We start from the raw sequence: 23873 nt of genomic DNA, 5'->3' as shown, positions 1-23873 counted from the left end.
TAGTACAGGAGCTGAGTGAGGCTGGATGTACGTCTGCTATAAGGAACACAACTGAAAGCACAGTCCGTAACCTTTGCACCTCATTACAGTCCTTACCCTTCTGCCTGTGTAAAAAGTTAACTGAGTTTTGAAATAATTAAATACAGCAGTCATGAGGTAGTCTGTAGCTATGTTTCGTGTTGTTACACGTGTCTCTTTCATTCTCACACGTTCAGAGGGCTCTGTGTGCTCCAACCAAATGTGTCAGCCAGACAGTGGTGAAACACATCTCATTCTAATAGCTTGACAAATAAAGAGGTTAGCTGAGAAGTTATCAAGTACGTAGATGCAGAGCACTAGAAATTTTTCACGTGCATGTAAAATTTGAAGTCCTGTGTTAAGTTTCCTTGGGCAAAGTCAATAACATTCGTGTGCCTTAAAGTCCCTTGAAATTCAAGCCACTTCAATAATTTATTTTTTTTATTACTCTTGTCTATACTCCTTCACAGCCAGAAGGGAGTGGACAGCTAAATCAAGTCTGGAACTACTGCATGCCTAAATAAGGTTGCCATACAGCAGCTAGACCAGAGCTTGCCTTACAGTTGGTAGCTGGCATGGCTGAAAAACTCAGCAAGTTTTTGGAAGGACTAGCATACTGATTTCGTCAGCTGCACAAGTGCTACTGCTGATGACTTCAAGGGTAACAGGAACAGATGAGAGCACTCATTTTCTCAGTAAGGGTGTTGTGAAAAATGCACTGAATGTAAACAGCTGCTGCTCTAGCACAAGGAGCCAAGACTTTATGTATGTGAACCAGTGTGAAGCCAAGCCTGAGGAGAAGGACAAGCTTTCTTCATCCTCCTGAACAAAAATGCTTAACTGAAGTGCTGGTACTAAAAGCTGTGATCACAGCCTTGTCAATATGCTGCAGTAAGGTGCTCATACCAAAGACTTCCTAGAGAGTTGGCAAATTGAGGACACTGCTGGAAATAAACCAATGCCAGAAAGACAGCCAGTGCAGAATCTGTCTTGGCTCTGACACCTAGAAAGTTCTATAACACATATGGAGGTAACAGATAACTGTAGTTCAACATTACAGCTGGTCTATGAAATGAAAGCAGCAGATGCTTGTTTGTACCAATGTAAAAATACTCAATAGAAACATCAGGGTCTAATTTTGAAAAAAAAAAAAAAAAAAAAAGCTTTTTATTTATAAGTAGTGAAAACACTGGAAAAAGTATAAGTTAACCACTTGTCAGTGTGTCCAAGAAGCACAAAGTATATTCTTGCACTTGCATACAGTAGCTCTAACATGTTAGTACGGTTTGCTTGTCCCTGCCTTCTTTTAGGGTGCTTAAGGTGGTGACAGACCAAGAAGACTTGTTGGATGAGTTACAGCAGTCGCTCGTAGAACAGCAGATAGGCTTGTGAGCTCAGCACTTTTGATGTAGACACGGCTTGTACATGGGTATCACTGATGTGGAACCACTGTCCTTTTATTGGTTCAGTTTCTAAAGCTATGAAAGTAAAGTAAGAATTTCAGAGCAAAACGTTATAAGCAGGGATTAAAGCACTCAGTCCTGTTACTGTTTGGCAGTAAAAAACAATTTGTACAATACAGCTGATTATTTACCTTGAGGAGGCTGTCCTTGAAGGACAAGATCAGAAAGATGGTTGTTCATATTTCTCATCTTACAATAAGCAGTGTAGTGCCCAGACCTCATTGTCCCGCTGTGTTCAACAACTCCATAGAGGGAGTATAATACTTTTGTATTCCCTTCAGCCACGTTCTAAAAAAGTGGAAGATAAGGCATGTCAGTGTGGTACTGGCTTTTGAACGAGGCTAGAATATAATCTCTTCACTTGGATGTGTTTGCCAATGAAAAGGAAGATGGTCGCCTGTGGTAAAACACTGGCATTCAACACAGCTTTTAAGTGCCACTTGCATTTGTCAGAGAAACATAACTTGATAAGCATTCAGTGCAGATTCTGCTAAGCAGCAGGACTGGAAAAACACATTAAAACATGAGAGAATGTGAATGTTATTCCACTACTTACTTTACATTTAACTGTACAGAAAGGAGCCAAGTCTATCACTTCTGGAAACTTGATGTGCCTGTTAACCTTCCGTAAGTTAAATCCAGCCTTAAACAGACAAAAAGTAGAAGGAAAATCCATAGATTAAAGTGTAGCATATTAAAACTATGTTTAATTACTAAATACTTCAGGCTAACCTTTTAGCAATGCAAATTCTATTTTACATTGGACAAGATTATAAGGAGGCAAAACTGTCTCTATTTTTCTCCAGTGCCCAAGGTGTTCTGGCATTACCTCCTTGCCTCTACAGGCTGCACAAGTTAAGATGGCTCTTCTTAAGCCCCCTCTTATGGTAACTTAATGGTAGCAGGAGAAAACGAATCAACTCAAAGTACACTCCTATGACTATGAAGACATCTCTTTCTTGTAGGTACTGCAATATGCCTGAGGATCTAATTTTAAGTTGTCAGAACTGATGGAAATTCTACTCCCACCTTACTCAAATAATCTTCCAGTATCAAACTGGAAAAACAAGGGAGAAGATGACAAATGTTATTGTCATATACATATGTATATATGCAGTAGCAGGAAACAACGTTAACATATTGCACTAACAGCAGTGAAGGAAAGAATTAATATATTGCAAATAAGCTCACAACAAGAAGTTGCTTAGAGCCCTGCTAGAACATTCTGGTATTTTTCCCCCAGCAAAAACCCACCCATCTTACCACCCCTTGAGAAACAAAGAAAAACCCAATGAAACAAAAAACAACCTTGCATGTAACTGCCTCCCAAACACTGGAAGAGGAAAACAACAGCAGAAAAAAACAACAAACAAGATTAGAGATAAATGGAAACACAGAATCACAGAATCACAGAATGACCTGGGTTGGAAGGGACCTCAAGGATCATGTAGTTCCAACCCCCCTGCCTAGCAGGGCCACCAAACATACGCCTTTACTAGATCACGCTACCATCAGACTTAAGTTAAGCTGCTACGATATCATAGAATGGCTTTGGTTGGAAGAGACCTCAAGACCTCAAGGAATATCAAGCTCCAATGCCCCTGCTGCAGGCAGAGCTGCCAACCTCCATATCTAATACTAGACCAGGCTGCCCATGGCCCCATCCAACCCGGCCTTGAACACCTCCAAGGTGATACATATCTATACATATTAAAAATGCACATTTTTGAAATAACTGCTGTTCATTACCTGTTGAAATCTCTTCAAGTGAAGAGTTAAAATTGGAGGAGCAAGAGAAATCAGCATTTGCTTTTTGGCATTAGTATAAACATGCTTTTCATCTGCAAGAAAGAAAAAACACCAGTGATGAACATGTAAATCCAAGCACTCCACCTTAATGTGATGAACTGTAAAACAGCCGCCACCACGCAGCTCTCAGATCACAGAATTACTAACTGCTCATACTATGTCTGATCAGGGCCAACACACTCAGGATGAATTCTTGTTCTCTGTAACCCTCATAATCTGAAACCGTGTGCTACTTTCACTGGTCATTTGAGCAACACCAACATGATCTCCCTAGGACTGTTACAGAGGTCCCAGACTTGAGAAAAGAAAGAATAACCACTTAATTCATCTATGTTATGAAGTTTTAGATTGAAATGACCCTCCTGAACAAAACTCACTCCTCTTTGACCACTCTTCTGTTCCATTCCTCCAGCAATCTGTACGGAAGCTTGTGAGCACACCACTTTACCTGTATCAGTCTACATAGACAAGGTTCTCACAACCTACACTTTAAATACTATTCTACTGATCCAAGTCAGGTTTGTAGTTACACAAGCACTCTTTTCGGAACACCCCCCATCAACCACCCAGCAATCCAAGCAGCAATCAGGAAGTTTGTTTACTTAAAAGATTAATAAAGATATATATAATCAGTCATACTTTTTGTGTTCTTTGGTCCATAACGTCTTTGTGTACATACATCACACAGCAGTTTATTGTTCTCACTGAGTTTCTCATTACGGGTAAATTGATATAAACAGTGATGGATTGAGTCTTCTTCTGGGTTCAGGTCTTCCCTGTTGGCAAGAGTACAAAATGCCATTTCTGCATCTTCGGTCAATATTTTGCATGTCTTGGCTGGAACACTTTGAATGTCATCTAAGATGTTTATATCAGATTCAGCATTGGCACCCAAGTGTAGCTTTGAGAAGTCAGTAGCAAGCCCTTCCTCATCTTCATTTTCTTCATCCTCATCTTTCAAAGATAGGTCGTCAAGGCCATTGACAAACTCCACAGGAGAATCTAAGCCTTCCATAGGGAGATCCACTATAGACTCCTTTTCTTGTTCTGGCTTTGCTGTAATTTCATGCATGCTCTGAACTTCTGTACTATTTCCCTGTACATTTAAGTCATTTTGAGGTAAACAGTCATCTTTGCAATCATTTGATGATTCCACTTCTTGTTTCACATCAGGAATTTCAGAGTTAATTTCTGCCTCTCCTTCCTGGTCACACGCTGCATCTTTTTCTGACTCTTCAGTAGCACAGATATCTGTCAATTGAAGTACCTTTCCCTGGAGTTTTTGCTGGCGGCGCTGGCTCTGCAAATTGGTATACATTATATATCAGCATAGAAAAAACACAGAACCATAGAATTGCTCAGGTTGGAAAAAGCCTTAAAGATCATCAACCACCACCTAACCATGCTACCCTAACAACCCTTCACTAAATCATGTCCTGGAGCACCACATCCAAACAGTTTTTAAACACATGCAGGGATGGTGACTCAATCACCTCCCTGGGGAGCCCATTCCAGTGCTTCACAACCCTTTCAGCGAAGAAGTTTTTCCTGATATCCAAACTAAACCTGCAGCAGAGTAAGTTTAAATATTACTTCGCACTTCATGAAATTCCTTGCTGCGCCTCATATCTGTGTCAAAGGGGAGAAAAATACCTACTATTAAGTAATCTGATGTCATTTTAACTAGCACTGAATTTATCCTTGCTCAGACATCGCTCCCCCCACTTCATCCTGTCGCACAGGATCAAGGAGGTACAAAGGGAACTGATGTATTTTAAAGACACTTTCTTAAGCCTGTATATGTTTTGTGACTATCTCACAACCAATGAATGGAGAGCCTGACACAAGTACGTTGCCCATCTGAAGAAGGAATAATTCCACATTCCTCTGGATATTAACTTATTCCCTTGTACAGCAACTCTTAACAGAACATAGAATTTCTTCATAGCAATGCTGTACATAGAAATGGTCTTTTTTGTTGTGCACTGGACTGAGGAGAAATGCTAAGTTGTCCCCTCCTCCTCCATCTAAACAGAGGAAGCGAAAAAGAACATGTTTTACCCCAAGTTTCAACTGCTTCATTAGTACAAACGAAATACTTATCAAAACCAACCTTGGCTTGTTTTTTGGCCTGTTTCTTTGCTTTTTTCTGAAGGTGCTTACTTGTACCAGGGGGTTCATCTCTCTGTTTAATATAATAATCATTTTTATCCTCTTCTTCTTCAGATTCCTTTCCTTTGTTTCTTTTTACATTCCTCTCATTTGTGTTTTTTATTTTCTGGTGGTAAAAAGAAGAGAAAAGCCACAAAACAATCACAGAAGCAGAAATGTTACTGTCCTGACTAATAAAACCGCATTCCACAGAAAACTATTTGAGTTCTGAGCCCCAGACATAACATTTTAGTGATTAAGGTACAACCAACTCATTGACGCCAACCACCCTAATGCTTAGAGGAGATGGATCTGACTCCAGATGAAACCCATGAGAAAAGATGACTTGCAAAATGAAAGAGCATGAAAATGTCAGTATATTAGACTCATACTCTGGACCCATAAAGGGACAACCTTTTCCTCTAACAGATGTAAATCACATTAAATTCACTAAAGAGCTGTATTTCACACAAGTAGAGACATTTACAGTTGAACTGCATGCCACACAATTTGCGGCATTAACATTTATTTGCTTCTGCTGAAACTAAATTCATCACAGAAGACATATGATTCCTTTGGTTGAGATCTCTTTTCAATATATATTCATTAGTTGGACAGCACTACATGGCAAATCTGAAATACTATACATGCTGATTCTCAATTTGAAGCACAAAGCAAATCAAGTATTCTGAGTGTCAATTTTTGAGAGCAGGCCAATCAAATAAATATTCAGACACTGCTCTAGTGATGCTTCTCAATGTCGCTCAATATCCATTTAGATGATGAGAAGCATTACTGTATTGAGCGAAGAAAAATGGATGAAAAGTCAGAAAACAAATCATGCAAGCATACCAATAGGCAACCATCACTGTCATGTCATTTAGTTCATTAATGACAGCGAAGGCAAACTGGTGAACATTGTTCATTGCAACTCAGTCTTCCACAGTGGTGAGACAACATTTGAATTTAGCAGATTATTCCATAAGTCAAAGTCCAAATCAGAGATATTAACTGACAGTGCAGCAAGATCACCAACAGACTACCACTAATTTTACAAAAGCAACTGAATAGCCATAACTAACTGGAATAAGTCTCAAAAAAACCATATCCTTTGCCTTTTTGAGGCAAGGTCAGTATTTTAATATGCAAAGAAGCATTCAGAAAGATGCATATATTAATTCCCAAATGATTATATAATATAGGTGCCTTCATATATGCAAACAAAATTAAGCCAGGTATCAAGCACATACAGGTCCTTACCTGGTCATCTAGTACAGGAAGCGACAAATCAAGGAAAGATTCGTGGACCAAGGATACCTTTAAATGAACATTTAAGAGTTCAGTTTAAATTTCTGGATGCGGCTGGCATGCTGTCAATAAGATTATCCGTATGTATCCTTGTTGCATTCAATGGTTTTTTTTTCCCCACTTATGCATACAGATGTAAAACACAGTTTATCTGCATTCACAAAGAGCCATCCACAGTCAAATTCTACCAGTCCTATTGCTACAGAGATAAGAAATCCTTGCACAAGTCTTGGTTTTCTAGAGCACGAGATTCCAGCCTATGGCCACGAAATCGATTCAGACATCTGCCAGGATGCTCATCTAACCCACTCACTAACGACCATGCTGAGCACATTTTCAGGGTGCCTTATCCCCACAGTGCCTTCTTCCTTAACTATCTTCCAAGGAACCTCATGGTAATTCCAGTGTGGGCAAGGGAGCCCATTAACTGTCTCATGAAAAAAGAAAAGAGAGACCCTTGTAGCATACTGCTGCTGGTAGCAGAACAATTCATTCACTACAGTTCGCATCACTGGAAGGCATTTACCTGGAATCTGATGATAAATTGTGTTGGTAGCAGTAAATTGTTGCTGCCAACCTCTTTTTTTGGAACTCTTGAAAAAGAACGGAAGATTAGCTTTATAGCATAAAGGAAGACGGACTTCCAGCCAGCCATGCAGCTCATCAGCTCATAGAAGCATATTAACTGAAGAAAATCTAATTCCACTCATTTCTATAAAGTTACTTTGGGGTTCTTCTCAAAAGGACATAAAATCATACACTCCAGGGCATTCAAAGCAGGTACTTTACTCACTGTTCTGCATTCCTCACACATAATTGTACTGGTTAATTCTCCACCAAAGATCCGATCTACAAAACTTTTTATTCCCTTCTTCTTTTCATATTCTGAGAATAGACAAAGTATACATTACAGTTAATAACGTTGCATGTAATATATTGGCAACCCATTTAACTATGGCATACCAAACCCCCAAAATCCCACCAGCATTACATAAGAAGTACAAGGCAAGAGTCAGCCTGTACTAGTCTACTCAGGAAGTGTAACAAGCCTCTTACAATAAGATCCTTTCATATATGAATGGAGCAGGTGTGAAAACACATTTGCAAAATTCAACTGAACAGAAAACTTTACCACTTTCTCAAGCCAAATGCACGTTTTTATTTCTTAAGAACTACCACACCCCAGCAGGAGTCTCTATTTTCTCTCTGGATTTACCTCAGACAATTGTCTGAAGCTAAAAATGAGTAACAGCTTCCATCAGAATAAGACCTCGATAAACAAAATCAATTTCTCAAGCTGTGCTGCCACTGCAGCACATACTGTCTTACTTCACTATAGAAAAGAACACCACTAAGGTCAGCAAGACTTTTAAATACATCATTTAATGTTTTCAAGTCTTATGTTCTAGACAGACACAGATTCAAGACGTGACATTTAACACATATATTTTAGTGACAACTGTTGGCGTTAGAATGAAAAAGAAAAATCGAAGCTATCAAAGTATCAGCAACACATTCTTACCTTTAATTTTCTTCTTCAGTTCTTCTTCATTTTGTTTGTCTGAATCGGTCAGAGCCTTCAGTATTCCAACACTTAGTCGCTGAAATTTTCAAAACAAACCCACATTTTGCACCATTTCCTAAACAAATTCAGTTAGCTTCATAAAATGCCTCAAATTCAGAAAAAAAAAAACCCAACCCTATCTTTACTATTAAAAGAATCCATACAAACAACACAATTTCCTGTAAAGATAAAAGAGAGCTCCCGTGTTTTGATGTTAAAAAAAAAGTAATCAGCCAACCAATCAAGAAACAAACCTGCAATCATAACATCACAATTAGTATATAAGAAAATAAGTCCAAGGATTAAATACTTCATAAAATTAGAACTTGGCAGATACACCATGAAATTTCCACAACCGTTCTGCCAGATTTTTCAGAAAGGAAGACAAAAAGACATTCTTTAGGATGACTGCACATAGTTCAAACCCCTGTTTTTATAGTAGTTTCAGACAAGCCAATCACCTTTCTGAAGAACAACAGACGTTTATATGAAAAGTGTTCAATCAACTCAAGACCCTTCGAGCAAATGTAACTGAATGTGTCTACTTGATTTTACCAGAACAGCAGAGAATAACCAGTACAATTCTTTAAAAGAAAAACAGCAAGAAACAAAAAACCCACAGAAAATATCACTGCATTTGAGACTTGAACAACGTGTGCAATCTGGAAGATAAACAGGACAGGAACAAATGTATTTATTTGAATATTCTTTTCTAAAACTAAAACAGCATCACTCGTGATGGTCTCTTCACAACAGTACTACTTAGGGGCTGCTAGGTTCTACAGCTTTGTTGCCAATCCTCTGCAAGTAAGTGCTTTTGGGCAGCACAAACCACTTTACAAAGGGTTGACCTCTCTAAGAACACGTTTTCTTCCCTCGGCAGAGATGAAAGTCTTGATCTGAAGAAGAAAGTTATATGCAACTATGAAACTAACACTCACTTGGATTTCTTCTGCTCTCATTCCATCAAGTAAATACCGAAGCAGTTCCTGACTGTCTTGTTGCTGATAACCTTTAAATCGTATTGCTCTGTTAAAGAAAACAATAATTGTAAAGTATAGCTCATCATAGAGATAGAAGAGTAAAAACAACACGCTCCAGATACATAAGTGCAAAATCTCAAGCACCCACATACGTAAGACCACTAAATATCTGCACATTGTACTTCCTAAATATCAGAGTCTAGCAAATCAGAACATACCATTGTATCACTGAAAATCTTTTAATTTCTTTTTGCTTATATTTCACTTTTTATCCTTCCAAAGTCTAAGTACTGTGGTAATTTTATACATGGTTATGAAAGCTCAACAAAAAAAAGGAAGAAAACTCATCTTTTGTTTAAACAACACTCCCCCGTCCCATACTCATTATGCTATATATATATAGATACTCACTTTTTACAAACCTGAGCAAAAAGTTCCTTAGGATTGACTACCCCCCTCTTTGTCTCTTGCATTTCAGTCAGGAATTGATGCATGGCTAAAGTCAAAGGACCTGGCTGATCTAGTTTTACCAGCTGAGGTTCCTGTTTTAAACAACAACAGAATTGCCCCTTAGTTTGGTGACAGATCCTTCCAGATTAGCTTTTTCCCTGTCTGATCTCTTGACTTCTTGAAAATACTCTTAAGAAACAGAATACACAAAATTTCAAGTATTAAGAACTGACAAGAAGAAGCAACGAATGGTTTCTCATCATGTGATATCAAAACACTGACCTGAGAGTCATTAACTATTTTTCTTGCTCAGTTGCAACTTCGTATTTCTTGCTTTTATTTAGTGCTTTAACACCCTTCCTTTTTTCTTTTTTCCCCAGCCAAATTCCCACTGGGTTCATGCTGGAGACATTTTCTAGTTCCATATTTTGCCATCAGACAAATGCAGAAGTTACACATTTTCATTACTTGGAAAATGAAAAGCACTACTGACTTCAGTAGCAGCTCTACTAAATTCAGTGAAGTTTGCACTGCTTTTACATTTTAATCTTGTTAATGGTTAAACAGTTTTCAGATCTAAAGAAGAGAGTATTGCTTGCTTTTTTTTTTGTTAAGACTTGAAGAAAACAGACAAACAAAACCACAATGAAGGTTGAAACATATATACCATGGATAACTCGGGTGACTCAATCTTAACTGTTGTGTCAGGCATTTTAGCTTCTTTAAGCAGCTCCCTCAGGACTGGGGTCTGTGATAAATTCTGCAGACGACAAAGGAAAGAAAAATAGCCAGGGAACAGTAGGAAGGGAAGTTCCACTTGCCACGTGTTAACAACAAGATTAACAGTAAGTTGTATCTGCCAACCACAACTAGAGAGTTAAGTACGACCTTGGACAGAAATCTGGAAATTCTACAAATGTTTAACTGCTCAAAGTAAATCCCACAGAACTAAGGTGACTTGCAAATATCTTCTCTCTATATTCTCATTGGTTGTAGAAGCCAGAGATGTATTCTTCTTCTACAGACTGACCTTCTGACAGTCTACTTACTAGTGTCTGTTTTAAATCGAAAGGTTAATCTAGTGTACGTATTTATTCCCTTGGTTTTAAACATATTACAACATTAAATTCTATGAGTGCAATGTGAATTTCGCTCAAGAAAAGCAAGGAGCCAGAGAGTACAAGGTAACACGCAACTTTTAGAACATTCAGAAGAGGAAGCTTATTTAATCTATGCACTTCTTAGCAAAGAAAGACATGCAAGATGGCAATGGAATATGCTGATCCAGTTAATATTTTCCTCTATTTGATTTCCTGCTGCTTACAGCAAGTATTTTGTTTCAGTAAACATCCATGGTCTTTGGGTATTAATGTCATATTCTAAGAGGTCAGGAAGGGTAACATACCAGGCTACTTTACAATGTATTTTTACATTATTACTAAATTAGGATGTTGGCATGCTTAATCTCTATCAGTAAAAGATGCTGTCCCTCAAAGGCAATGCAATTGGTTAGATCTCCACTCAGTGCAAGTCTGAACCTGCAATGCCATTCCTTCATATTCCTCTGGGCCAATGCACTATTTTTAACATGAACCCATCATTCTTGGCAGATAAAAATCATATTTTAGAGGTGCCATTTCCTTACTGATTTTTTTTTTAATTATTATTTTTATTTTTACTTTTTAAGAACAGCAGTAACTACTGTACCTGCATCACTGCGTTAAAGAAACACGTATTCCCCAGGTTACTAAGTCCTTTCACAGTCACTTCAGAGCTGGTACCAGAATGAGAACTCTCTTTCAGCAAAACCTCTTTTTCTTGCTCATTTCTGCTGTCTTTTTCTACCTTTTTATTTCCAACATCTTTGTTTCCCTGTTGCTTTTCTGCTGAAACAAACAAACACATTAATCGAGCAACAAAGAAGTGGCAAGGATGAAGTTATTATATGCAGGAGCAAACCATGATGTTTGAAACTTAAACACATGATAATTAATTCTATAATCCTAGAGATGTAATGTTCTTAACTCATATCACTTAGACAGTCTAAAACAAACAAGAAACTCCTGAAACACTGTTTCTTATCAGCTTAGCACTTAAACATGACACTCAGCCTATAAGCCATTCATGCCAACAATCTCTGAAACTCAGCATGTGTTATCTGAAATTTCATTCCTGTTGCAACATCCTCTATGTTAGGGGTTTCTACAGCACCCAACAAGATGGCATCTGGTCCTCTTGATATGGCATAATTGTCTGAAAATTAAACTAAAAAGGATTCCCACTGTGAAAGAATCCTCATGTTTTCTTCATTAATATAAACAGATGAAACAGAGCGATATATATTCTTCAAGACACATCAGATATTTTCCCCCAAATTACCTTGATGTATAGCTCAAAATTCCAATGACTTGTTTAGCAGAACCATAAAGGAACACCAGGTAGTTTTCAGAATAACACCTACACCGGTTCTACCAGTTTAGCAATCTACTTTTGATAAGGTTTCTGACAAATAGGGCTGGGAGTCAAGGTAACTTTAAGACAATGAAACACCAGCTCAGAGAAAGAAAGAAAATGGACAATATCATATTTGTTGATGAGCAAGGAAAGAATAACTGATGGAATTTCAGAAGCAGGCAACCACGGGCAGGTATGAAATAAGCAGTCTACTTCAAATCTAAGAACAAATATTCCAGCAAGAAATCTAAGTTCAAATATTACATGTAATGAAACCACTTATCTGGCAAAGACGGAACAAACACGCCCAAAGATTCTGATCCCCTTTGGGAAAAGCTCAGCTGATTCCTGAACAAAATATTCAGAGACAACTACTTGGCGTTGCTGGTTTGGGCGTGATCTGTTTCCAAAAGGGGCTATGATGTGACTCAAGTGTAGGATGATGCTGGAAATTTTGGTAGGAGTTACAGCATTTATTCTGCTATGAAAACTCCTCCAAGTGGAAATCCCTTGCAGAGAAATAGTTTTGCAGAGCACAGCACTTTGTACAAACTGGAGGGGTAGGTTGGGCTTTTTGCTTTTAAACAACGTTTTGAAGGTAGACTGCAGAGCTTTCAGTACTCTGCAGCAACACGTACACCCTCAGAAAACAAAACTTCTTATATCCTAATGGAAGGAATATACACGCTACAACAGCTGAAGACCTAGCCATTCCAGCTGATATGCTTTAGAATGTCTACATAAATATATAAGAAATAAAAATCAAATTACCTTTAAGCAGTAACTATTTATTTATTTATTTATTTTGTCCTCAAATCTCAAGAAAGATTGGGCAATACCAATGTATAAACAGGACCTTTCTTAGTAATGAAAGTCAATTATTTAATCACCGTACATCCTAATAACATACTTAATTTCCTGCTATTCTTTCATTTTTGGAGCTATAAAAGTTCACAAGACATTAGGAAAAATCTAGTCCGATTAAGTCTATGGGCTAAGATATTTTGCTTTCAAAACTAACAAAGAAAAACAAATGAAGTTAGCCATTTAAATCATCATAAGCTACTTTATAGTAAGAAAAGAATTACTGAACATTCTTAACTTACAGAATTATTTGCTACATTTAAGGGACTTTCTGATTTACTCTATGGATACTGCAGTTACTTACCTAAACGTGATGAGTTGACACAAACTTGTTTTTTAATGTAATCCACAGTCTGGCCCAAACGTGTTGAAGTACTGTATGGAACTTCATTATCACATATGTAGCACCTGTAGTGGCCCACCCACACCCCCCAAAAAACGATTAAAAAAAAATTATTCCTATTTTTTTTTTTTTCCCATTACAATTCCTAACTACTTTCTCGTTTCATGCAATTAATTACACAGATAAAATTACAAGTTATGGGAGTTTGTTTTTTTCTGTTTTTGAAGATTCTGAAGCCTTACAGAAAAGCATTCAATTTATTTCTGATTAAAAGAAGTCAGTAAAGTGATCTACAAACAAAAACGAGACCTTTAAAATATGTGCTTATAAACCTAAACTGCATGCAAAGGAAGTGCTGGGCAAATATTGCCCAAATAAAGGAAGATGAGATAACACGCCTTATAGGAAGTGCCCTTCCAATCTCATAGCACTGAAAAAAAAACCTGATTATTTTTGTGCTCCATTTGTTCTGCATGCTTTTTTTCCCCTCTTTTGTTACTGACATAAATCTATTTCTCTCTTCACAAGCAAAGAAGTAACTAACCACAAGTACGTGGTTAGACCACAGATCTGATTTCAACAAAGTTCTGATAGAAATTACAGTGATAAAGGCTGGAGTAAGAGTTAATTTTTGCTGGAACACAAAAAGCATATGGATAGTTGTATGTATCAATTTTATAGTTCTGGTCAATCAACTATTGGAAGAGGTCTTAAAAGGTATTGATGGGAATGCAAACACTTCTGCACTTTGAACCATGGCAATTACAGTTATTAGGCACAAATGCATTTAGCAGATCTCAGGATTATCTGTAACTTTCTGATCTTAAAAGCAGCAGAAGCCTGCAGTAAACTGCTTCCCTAAATCTCTGGCATCTTCAGTATTAGCTGTGATTTTCCTATTTTTCTAATGTTTCATTAAACAAACAAACAAACAAAAAACAACAGTAACAAAAAACCCTGGCTCTACCTGTGGGATCCTTGAGTATGTATTTATTGTCAGTTTGGTTAATTGTAAAAATTGGCATTCTCACTCCTGGAATAACAGATGATAGTTACTTCCGTGGGCAATTTTTAACACAACAACCTTTCAACGATTATTTTTATAGGAAGTCTTGAAGAAATCAGGAGATTGAAATTAAGATATTTTTCAGTGATGCCAATTTAGCTAATGAGCGAAAACCATTACTAGATCCAACTGCTATGTCCTATTGCAAGTATGTACAATAGCATCTCCTGTAAACCCTAAACAGCAGAAGAACTTCTAGAACTCTCCTCTTTCTCCCCACATTCAAACCCATTTTTGTAACTGCTTACAGGAATTATTTGAGCCAAATTTCAATCCCGTACACATACACACTTTATACATTAATTCATAAATTCATAGCATTAACATATGCTGATTAAAATTGCTTTCAACTTTTTGGTTTTATGTACTAAAATCACTGTGAAATACAGTTCAGGATTGCAGTTCAGATTAATAATACTTGAAGCCTGATACACTGTTCTCTGATTAACTCCTTATACAAGTTCGAACAAGAGAGCAAATATTTTGTTTAGACAACTACTTCTCATTCAATAGTAAAAATAAAATAAAAATATTAATCCTAAGCGTATGTGCCAAATATGATCAGGTAAAGAGACAGTCTAATGTAAAATTAATCTAATGATAAATAATACGTTCAGAAAAAGGTGATTTTAAGCCAAATCAAAACTATGTCAGATACCGTATTTCTAAACAGCACAGTTAAGGATGTTACAGTTCTCCATTACACACTAATGTACTGTTCCTTTAAAGAGAAGAGAGTAATACCAGGAAGACAGAATTCGTATTAACTGACCCAACAGCATCTTTTAATCCTGCAGCTGTGCTTCTTGAACAATGCATCTTTTATTAAGAGGTCATAATTACTTTTATTTTCTCAGCAAGTAAGCTTTTCATTAAGTCTGCACCAGAAAGGAGCTTCTACCAGGGATCGAAGTCAAGATTTAGAGCTATATAACATGTTTCCATGTGTCAGTATTTTCACCAGACAAAAGCAGTAAAATAAGAAATCAAAAGCACTTACTGATTGGTCAAGTTCAATTTGAAAAACATCCTTGTTGGGAGTTTTACAAGAGAGTAATATTTACTCAGCAGATCTTAATAAAGACTACTGTGTGTGGAAACATTTTACATATTTCTAAAGAACTTCTAGAAAGCACAAAGAAAGCACAAATGATAACCCAGCCTCTGTTGCCCTCTAGCTACATCTTTACTGTTTCCTGACAAACTCACCACACACTCCAGTTGTCCAAACTGAGAACCAAACAATGGGGATCTGATCTTGGCGTTGTGTAATGCTTTAAAGCATGCTGCTCTTGAGAATTTCTGCCACAGCCCTATAATGTTGATAACCAGAAGCGTCACAAAATCCAGTTGACTATCAATGAAACACAAAAAGAGTCAGAGTATAAAGAAAGTATTTAAATGAAAATCATTCAGTTGAGTTCGACCACTTAGGATGAATAGACGGCTCTTTACTTCAAGACATTTTTTCTGCAGACAGAAAAGTACCTCACTGAGTGCAGAATAAACACAGAGTCTATTGGGGACTGAAAATCTAATTTACAAATCCTACTTTGAACAGCTCGAAGAATGCAACAGAAAAACAAAAAACAAGCAAACAAAAACAAAAAGCAACCAATTGTTTGGCATGCGGAGTTCTACCTTCAACAAACTAATGTTTTGCACAAGATATGATAGTGAAAATAAAAAATTTAGGGCATTAACAAAAAATTATTTTTTCTTAGAAAAATAATTTGGACTGTCATAGAAAGTAAATCCTCAAGATTGTGTTTTAGCCTTAAGTCTGCTAAATGCCTTTGTGCCAAGCTCTGAAGTACTTCACGTGCAGTTCAGAGCAGACCTTTCTCATAAGACTAACATATATCATATCACTGACGTAGCACATTTAAAATAATATTAAAAAGGTGTTGCTGTTTAATTAAAGCTCTACTGTTACACTCTATTATGAGGCAATGAAAGATGTTAATAGAAATTAACAACAAAACAAGAGATACCCTATGGCCACATTTTAGACATAACCATATTGAAGGGCTTTCATCAGACTCTTCCTCAGACTTCTCTTGTGTTTTGTTGTCTGCCTTGCAGTCCTGACAAACATGCCATTCCACATCCATCAGTGCCTTCTTCAGATGACTTTGTTCCTGTCCTTTACGAATATGCTTGCATGCAGGCTCTATAAAACATAAAGCACAAGAATCTTGTAGGTATCATAACGAATGTAGAGGTCTGTGGGTTTCAAAGATGCAGGATATAATCCAGAAACTGTGATGATCTCTCCCAACTCAAAGGAACATTGATTGACAATTCAGCAGACAAATCAGAAAACCTATTGGGAAGCTCATACTTTGTTACCTCATACTTTGTTACCACCACTCACAACCTGAGGACATTTCTGATACATCCTGAACTCCTGAATTACAAGGAAAAAAAACAAAAGTAATAATTCAAGTATCACTCAGTTCTACATTGTCAAAGCTTTTGGTTACAAATCTACCTACTGAGGCAGGCTGCGAGCTTCTACTACTGCTGTTACGACTCCCACACCTCTCAAGGAGCAGCCACAGCCCACTGCCAGTTTCCAGGCACCAAGGCAGCACCTGGCTGGCCTATATAAGATCCGCATGCTGGTAAAGAACAGGGTGAAGGTGGTGACTGAATAATGGCTTTCAACAGGCCATATCTATCTATCTATCTATCTATAGATCTATCTGTAGATCTATCTATCATATATATATCTATATATTATATATATACCTATATAGATATATATCTATATATATCTATCACATATATATCTATATAGATATCTATATATATATATATAGATACATATGTGATAGACAGATCTACAGATAGATCTATAGATAGATAGATAGACAGACATTGAAATTTTAAAAGAAACTTCAGCGTGGCTACTTCTTTCAGTGTGCTGTAAGATTTTATACTATACATATATTTATATGTAGTATATATAAAATATTATATATTGTATGTATGAAATCTAAATCTAAACACTAAAGTTTCTTTTAAAATTTCAGTTTCAATTATACAAACCCACACTTTGTAATCATCACTCCAAAGTTAGTGAGGTCAGCCAGCATAAAGGCATTCTGATATTAAAGAGTATTTGAGCCTTCTCCAAGGTTAAAACATTTTGTTTTCCCCTTCAGAACTGCTGACTTCTCGGAAGAAACATACCCACTATATCCGCAGGCTCATCAGCCTGTGCAGTTTTGCCTTTGGTGCGTTTCTTTCCCATATTTGTAGCCTACGATTTTCTTCACATACAACAGTGGCCTAGCAAAGAAAAAAAAAATAAATCAGAAATTAGGTTTAAGTTTTATTTGTTAGTTGCTAAACAATACATTGTTTCTATGGCCGAGATGTTCCTTCAGGAGAATTAACTTGTAGTTCAACATTCTCAAAAGAAATTAATTATAATTTAACAGAAGCAACTGTAACTATGGTAGAAACAAGATGCCAGTATGAATTATTAAAAATGGTTTAAAACCTTAAAGCAAAAAACAATGCAAAGGAGAACAAGGTGAATTAGTTATGTATCAAAAATCCTACACGCTATCAGAACTTGCACTTTAAGTAACTAGTAAAACAGCAATTGCAGGAAATGAAACTGAACTTTTCCCCATTACATTTACATGACTTGTGCAATTACAGCCTTTCACTTTTGTTTTCTGTAAATCCCTCGCACCTTTGATAAGGCCTGAGATGTGCAAATACTCGAACAGATTTAAAAATATACAAACAATGGGAATTCCGATATATATAAATAGACAAACAATGGGAATTCTGATATTTTAATTTCTTTGTGAGGGGAAATTTATCACTGCTTCCCAACGTTACAAGAAAATGGGCTGGTGTTTGGTATGCCCATAAACCCTTCCAGAAAAGCAGTCTACCACTACAGAGGTCTATGTCAAGAGGTTCCTTTCTAAAAGTTTGGTGCTTGTCTAGCTTTTAGTCTGGAGTTGCTGCAAAGCTCTGAGACTTATCTTACAGATGTCAGAATTGACATTTGCAAAGACGCAAACTGAAAGGATGGAACACCACCCCTGCAAGGACAGGCTGTTAGAGACGGGGCTGTTCAGCCTAGAGAAGGCTCTGGGGAGACCTGAGTGTGGCCTTTCAGTATCTAAAGGGAAGCTACAGGAAAGAAATGGACAGAGTCTTTAGCAGGGTCTGCTGTGATAAGACAGGGAAAATGATTTCAAGCTAAAAAAGGGAAACGTTAGATTGGATATAAGGTAAAAGGTTGTTTGTTTTTTGTTATTTGGGCTTTTTTTTTTTTTTTTTTTTTTTTTTTTTTTTAACAATAATAATGGAGAGGCAGTGGAACAGGCTGCCCAGAGATGGTGAATGCACCATCCCTGGAAACACTTGAGGTCAGGCTAGACAATTTCGAACAACCTGATCTAGCTGTAGGTTTTACATTCATTACGGGAGAGTTGAACCACATAGCCTTTAAAGGTCCCTTCCAACTCAAATAATTCTATGATGCTGTGAAAAAGCTCATAATTGAGTCCCTGATTTATGCGTGCTTTGCAAGCCGGCCTGGTTCTGCTCTCCACCCTTCAAGTCAGTTGCAGGTAAACGCATAAACACAGAACTCGGTCTGACTCATAATATCCATCCTTTCAAAACCATTTCTGAGCTTGGAATCAGCACCACACCAACAAAACAGCTGCCTGCTTGGTGCTGCCACAGTCAGAAAACAAAACAAGCCTAAAAGAATCACAGAGTAACTGAGCTCGGGAGAGCTTAGGCACAATACATACAAAGGACCTTTCTGTATGAAAAAACTTTTAAGAAGCATATTTGTAGAGCTGATAACTCAGATGTAAAATGAGAAGTAGCAGAATGGTTAAATGACTTTAAGAGCAGTTCCTGGAGGTGCTCAAGGCCAGGCTGGATGCAGCCCTGGGCAGCCTGAGCTGGTGAGAGGCATCCCTGCCCATGGTAGGAGTTGGGGCAGCACAGGCTTTGATCTCCCTTCCAACCCAGACTGTTCTGTGACTTTATGATCACATTCATAACCACGCATTTGCTTCATTCAGAAGAAGAGTTCATCCAGATTCCCTCCAAAGCACATTTATTATTATTTTTCCACAGAAAATCACAACGCTTGATTTTTTTACAGTCAGTTCGAAGCCATTACAGCCCTTCCCAAACTGATTTAGCCCCAGCCAGGCTGCCAGGTCAGCACCACGCTGTTCACACGTAAACCTGCTGCGGTCGGCCAGACGTGTCTGACAGGATCTCCGCCAGCAACCTACTCTGGGAAGCTGGTCACAGAGCCCAGCGCCTAACTCAACAAAACACTGGCTTGGGCTTCAATTCATGACGGCTTTACTTTTTAGCAAGAATCCCCTAAAAAGCACTAAAAGCGCAGGGTAATGCCCCCAGGCCTGCCTAGCCCAGCAGTCCCGCCGGTCACCTGCTGCCAGCAGGGAGCTGACACCCCCGTCCAGCGGCAAGAGCCGGGCAAGGCCAGAAAGCCTCGGGGTTGGGGTTGGGGTTGGGGTGGCGGCCACGCCGCCTCACTCACCGCGTCCCGCGCCGCTCACGTGTCGCCCGCACGGCCCCGCTCCGGCCTCTCCGCGCAACAGCACGAGGCTCCGCCCCACTCGCTTCCAATTGGCCGAAAACGCCTCCGTCCCTTTACTGACAGACAGCGCAACCAATTGGAAAAGGCGAGCGCCAGGGCTGGAGGAGAGACAGCGGAGTCTCGGGATTGAGGTGTCCGGAGTGCCCGGTACGCTGCCGCCCCTCACCTGCTTCCGTAGCAGCGCGGACGGCGTGGTGACTCATGGCTCGATCCGGGGAAGCCGGTAGCTTCACCTCATCCCCGGGCAACGGTCAGCCGCTGCCGAGAGTACTTCCGGCGTGCTGCATTGTGGGCCGTGAGGGCATAGGGTGGGCGGCGCATGCGCGTTGGGTGGGTGGCGGTGGCGGAGTGGCGGCCGGGAGGTTGGAGTGGGTGCATGTGGGAGGTAGTCCTGCATGGCAGCGCGTTGGGGCTGGGTGGGCTGCCTTCCAACCCGGATCATTGGGTCGTATTCCACTATAAAGTAATGAAGTTGTCACACGAGCTTCATGCTTTGCCCAACATCTATGAATCAGTTGGTTTTAAAGACTTAATTTGGTTTGCGTGGGGGTAGATGATGGACTTCTTCGCGTGTTTTCTCCTTCACGTGTGTTTTTTTTTTCTCCTCCCTTACTTAGGAAGCTGGAGAAATGAGTAGCCGAGAAGAAGCCGAGATACAAATATCAGAATTAGATTTACTCTCTAGCATGTTTCCTTATGAGGAAGAGTTCGCTGTGACCGACCAGCTGGCTGTGGCAGAACTAAAGCACTTCGTTGAAAATGAGTCTGCGGAGATGCCCTCTTCAAAGATTCAGTTTATACTGAATGTGAAGCCAGAGGACTCTCATGCCTCTGTGGTATCATAATAATGTTTTCTTTTGCATGTTTTATTTTGGAGAGAGTGTATTTCATGATTTTTCTTCCCTAAGATGTTACTGTGAGGCACCGAGGTTTCCTTGAGCTTAATGTGTGCTCATTTGTTTCTAGGTAAAGTTTACTATGGTCTGTGCTTTACCATTTCAATATCCATCTGTTCTACCAGAAATTACCGTGAGGTATGTTATTAAAACTACTGCTAATAAGAAATAACTCAGAAGCCATTGTAATGTGTCAATAAAGATCTAATAGCAGATCTAATATTTTATTTTTGCGATTTACTATCAAATTATTCAAATCAGTTCATTAGTCAGATGTAGCCAGGTGGACAAAGAAGAAAGTCATACCTACAAGGATTTGATTGCATCGGTCACCTTGGCAGATAAGACAAAAATGGGGGTAGTGTGGAAGAGTCCCATCTTCTGCACAAAGGGTTTATGTGTACATACTGTCCATTGGTCTGATGCTCAAGCAGAGTACGTTTTCCATTTTGATAAGGATTAACACTCTTTAAAGGAGCGAAAAGTTACACGCTGGTCTTATTCTTTCTTGACCAAGTGCAGCTACTACCAGGCCTCAGGTTTTCGGGTATGTTTTTTTCTTGAATGTTTCTCACTAAAAAGGTATTTTCCATCACCATGTTACAGAAAATGAATTCAGCCACCATTCCTCCTCCTTACGTGCTTTTTTCCTCGAGTCTGATTTTCAGTACTGTATCTGTATTCAAGAGTTAGCGCGATAATTGAAAGCTTTTTATGACATTTATATCTCAGATAACTTCAATGTCAATAGCGAGTGAATATGGCCTGATTGGTTTGGTAGCCTAAGTAAACTGTTTGGAAAAAAAATAAATGGTAATCTGTAAGCATATTACAACTGTTTTTTTCTTTCTTTTCCTTTAGGTCACCATTATTAAGCCGCTCTCAGCAAGTCCAGCTGAATTCAGATCTAAAAGCATATTTGATGCAGAACTGCAGTGGTGAGCCTTGTGTGTTGAGTGCCAGAGAATGGGTTAAAGACCAAGCTGCCTCTTACATTGACAGAGAACTTTCACCTTCCCCAGTGACGACATCTAATGCTGTGCGGTCAGAGGACATGGTTTTCACTAGATTGTGGATCTATAGTCACCATATTTACAACAAACAAAAAAGGAAGAATATTATAGAATGGTCCAAGGAACTTTCTCTGTCAGGATTCTGTATGCCAGGGAAACCAGGTGTTGTTTGTGTAGAAGGTCTGCAAAGTAGCTGCGAAGAGTTCTGGTCAAGGTTAGCTTTTCTTTATAATTAAATGCCATGAATAAATAGAATACTTTGGGTTTTTTTTTTTTGGTGTTGTACATATGGGTAGAAGATGTGACTACCTTCCAGCCCATAGAGTTCTTCAAATATGAATTTTTGTTGTTTTTTATTGTTTGCTCTTTTGTCATAATGTCCCTGCAACTCTGAATATCCACTGTACTGGTGGTTATAGCAGTCAAAGCTACTAATACTGCACAGTTCACATATATTTCTGTTTTTATCTTGCTCTGTATTTCAGAGGTATAGCAATGGACAGCAGTGCTCCATTCTTGTTATATATATATATATATGGTTATATTGCTTTATGTTCATCATTTATTTTGCTCCCATCACTTGTGTGGATAGTAGAGATTGAATGTAATTGTTTGACTAAAAGAATTTGACAACTCACGGTAAGGATGTTAGAATTCTTAGCACAGCAAGGCAGAAGTGAGTACTGAAGTTGAAACCACACCTTCATCAATTATTTTGTGAGGAAAAACACATAAGGGTTTTTGAAGGAGGCGAAGCAAACTGCTGCCATGCAAGCAGTATTCCTATGACCAACTAAGGAAACATTACTTCTGTCCAGATGTATGCAAGAAATAAATTTGTTGGCTTTTGTGATAATTGTTATTTCATACTATCTTCTAAAAGAGCCTCTATCTTATAGATTGATATATCTCCATTTGCTTTCAGAATAAGAAGATTAACATGGAAAAGAATACTAATTCGGCACAGAGAAGATATTTCTTTGGAATGTGGAGGTCTTGCTGAGATTCAGAAACAAAGAAAGTTCTCCACTTTGGAAGAAAAATGTTTCGATGCACACGGTGCTAGAGGAAATCACATGGATTTGGGGCAGCTGTATCACTTTTTAGAAGAAAAAGGATGTGCTGACATTTTTCAAATGTACTTTGGGGTTGAAGGGCATTGAACCATCACAGGTCCAACTGCCTACATTTCTGACTTAAACCTCATAACAGGTTCTTTTCTGCAACATTTGATCAAAGAGGAAATCGGTGCTTCTTAATGTGACAAATCCAGTTTTCTAAGGAAACCTTCAGAACTGAATAATGAAAATGACTGAATGATTGGACACTTGGATGCTTTCCTGTGCGACCTGCTGTAGGGAACTGCTTTAGCAGGGGACCGGACTCAATGATATCCAGACGTCCCTTCCAACCCGTATGATTCTGTTATTACAGCTGCTGATTTTAAAGACCTTTGCATAACATACCGAATTACAAAAGACTGTTTGGTAGCCTAATAGGTAGAACTGCAGAATGTGAGATTGTAGTGAGGGAATGTATGAATAGGAAGAAGAGTAAAAGGTGCGTGCATTGAAGAAAGATGTTTACATGATTTTATACTGTTTACATATACTACATCCAGACTTCTCTGTTTTCTACTGATTTCCACATGAAGCTGTGAGATCAATACATTTTTCTTGAGAAGACTCGGGAATGCCCTTATTTGTGCAGATAGAATGAGATCGGACATCTTCTGTAGTGATAGTTTGACAGTGATTTTGTTCGATTCGAACATATTTCCGCGGCTGAGGTTATGCAAATCGTGAAATCCTTTTAATTTTAAACAAAACACAGCGGCTTTGGAAAGGCCCCAACGCCTTCCTCCTGGT

The 23873-nt window shown here is 38.5% G+C and overlaps 2 protein-coding genes across 4 annotated transcripts; one reads left to right on the top strand and one right to left on the bottom strand.

Moving 5' to 3' along the window:
* Window positions 1-1159: 1159 nt before the first annotated feature.
* USP16 (ubiquitin specific peptidase 16) lies at window positions 1160-20401 on the bottom strand. 2 transcript variants are annotated; one of them, XM_072355555.1, is made up of 18 exons: window positions 20037-20359; window positions 17672-17770; window positions 16468-16646; window positions 15683-15786; window positions 13369-13472; window positions 11454-11629; window positions 10414-10506; window positions 9708-9838; window positions 9255-9342; window positions 8272-8350; window positions 7543-7634; window positions 6702-6758; window positions 5404-5568; window positions 3930-4590; window positions 3231-3322; window positions 2038-2124; window positions 1613-1769; window positions 1160-1496 (listed from the first exon to the last, which is right to left on the bottom strand). In XM_072355555.1, exons 2-18 carry the CDS (start codon window positions 17730-17732, stop codon window positions 1372-1374), a joined length of 2451 nt encoding a protein of 816 aa, XP_072211656.1. In that variant the 5' UTR covers window positions 17733-17770; window positions 20037-20359; the 3' UTR covers window positions 1160-1371. The 2 variants fall into 2 exon arrangements, with proteins under 2 accessions (XP_072211656.1, XP_072211665.1); XM_072355564.1 differs by having other exon boundaries at window positions 1233-1496; window positions 20263-20401.
* Window positions 20184-23853, top strand: RWDD2B (RWD domain containing 2B). 2 transcript variants are annotated; one of them, XM_072355608.1, is made up of 5 exons: window positions 20184-20346; window positions 20714-20932; window positions 21063-21130; window positions 21854-22219; window positions 22931-23853. In XM_072355608.1, exons 2-5 carry the CDS (start codon window positions 20726-20728, stop codon window positions 23166-23168), a joined length of 879 nt encoding a protein of 292 aa, XP_072211709.1. In that variant the 5' UTR covers window positions 20184-20346; window positions 20714-20725; the 3' UTR covers window positions 23169-23853. The 2 variants fall into 2 exon arrangements, with proteins under 2 accessions (XP_072211709.1, XP_072211700.1); XM_072355599.1 differs by lacking the exon at window positions 20184-20346 and adding an exon at window positions 20439-20481.
* Window positions 23854-23873: the final 20 nt, after the last annotated feature.

The sequence above is a fragment of the Excalfactoria chinensis genome, chromosome 1 (assembly GCF_039878825.1).
Source record: "Excalfactoria chinensis isolate bCotChi1 chromosome 1, bCotChi1.hap2, whole genome shotgun sequence".
Classification (NCBI taxonomy): Eukaryota; Metazoa; Chordata; class Aves; order Galliformes; family Phasianidae; genus Excalfactoria; species Excalfactoria chinensis.
The sequence above is the reverse complement of the archived record's forward strand: the minus strand, read 5'-3'. Positions and strand labels throughout refer to the sequence as shown.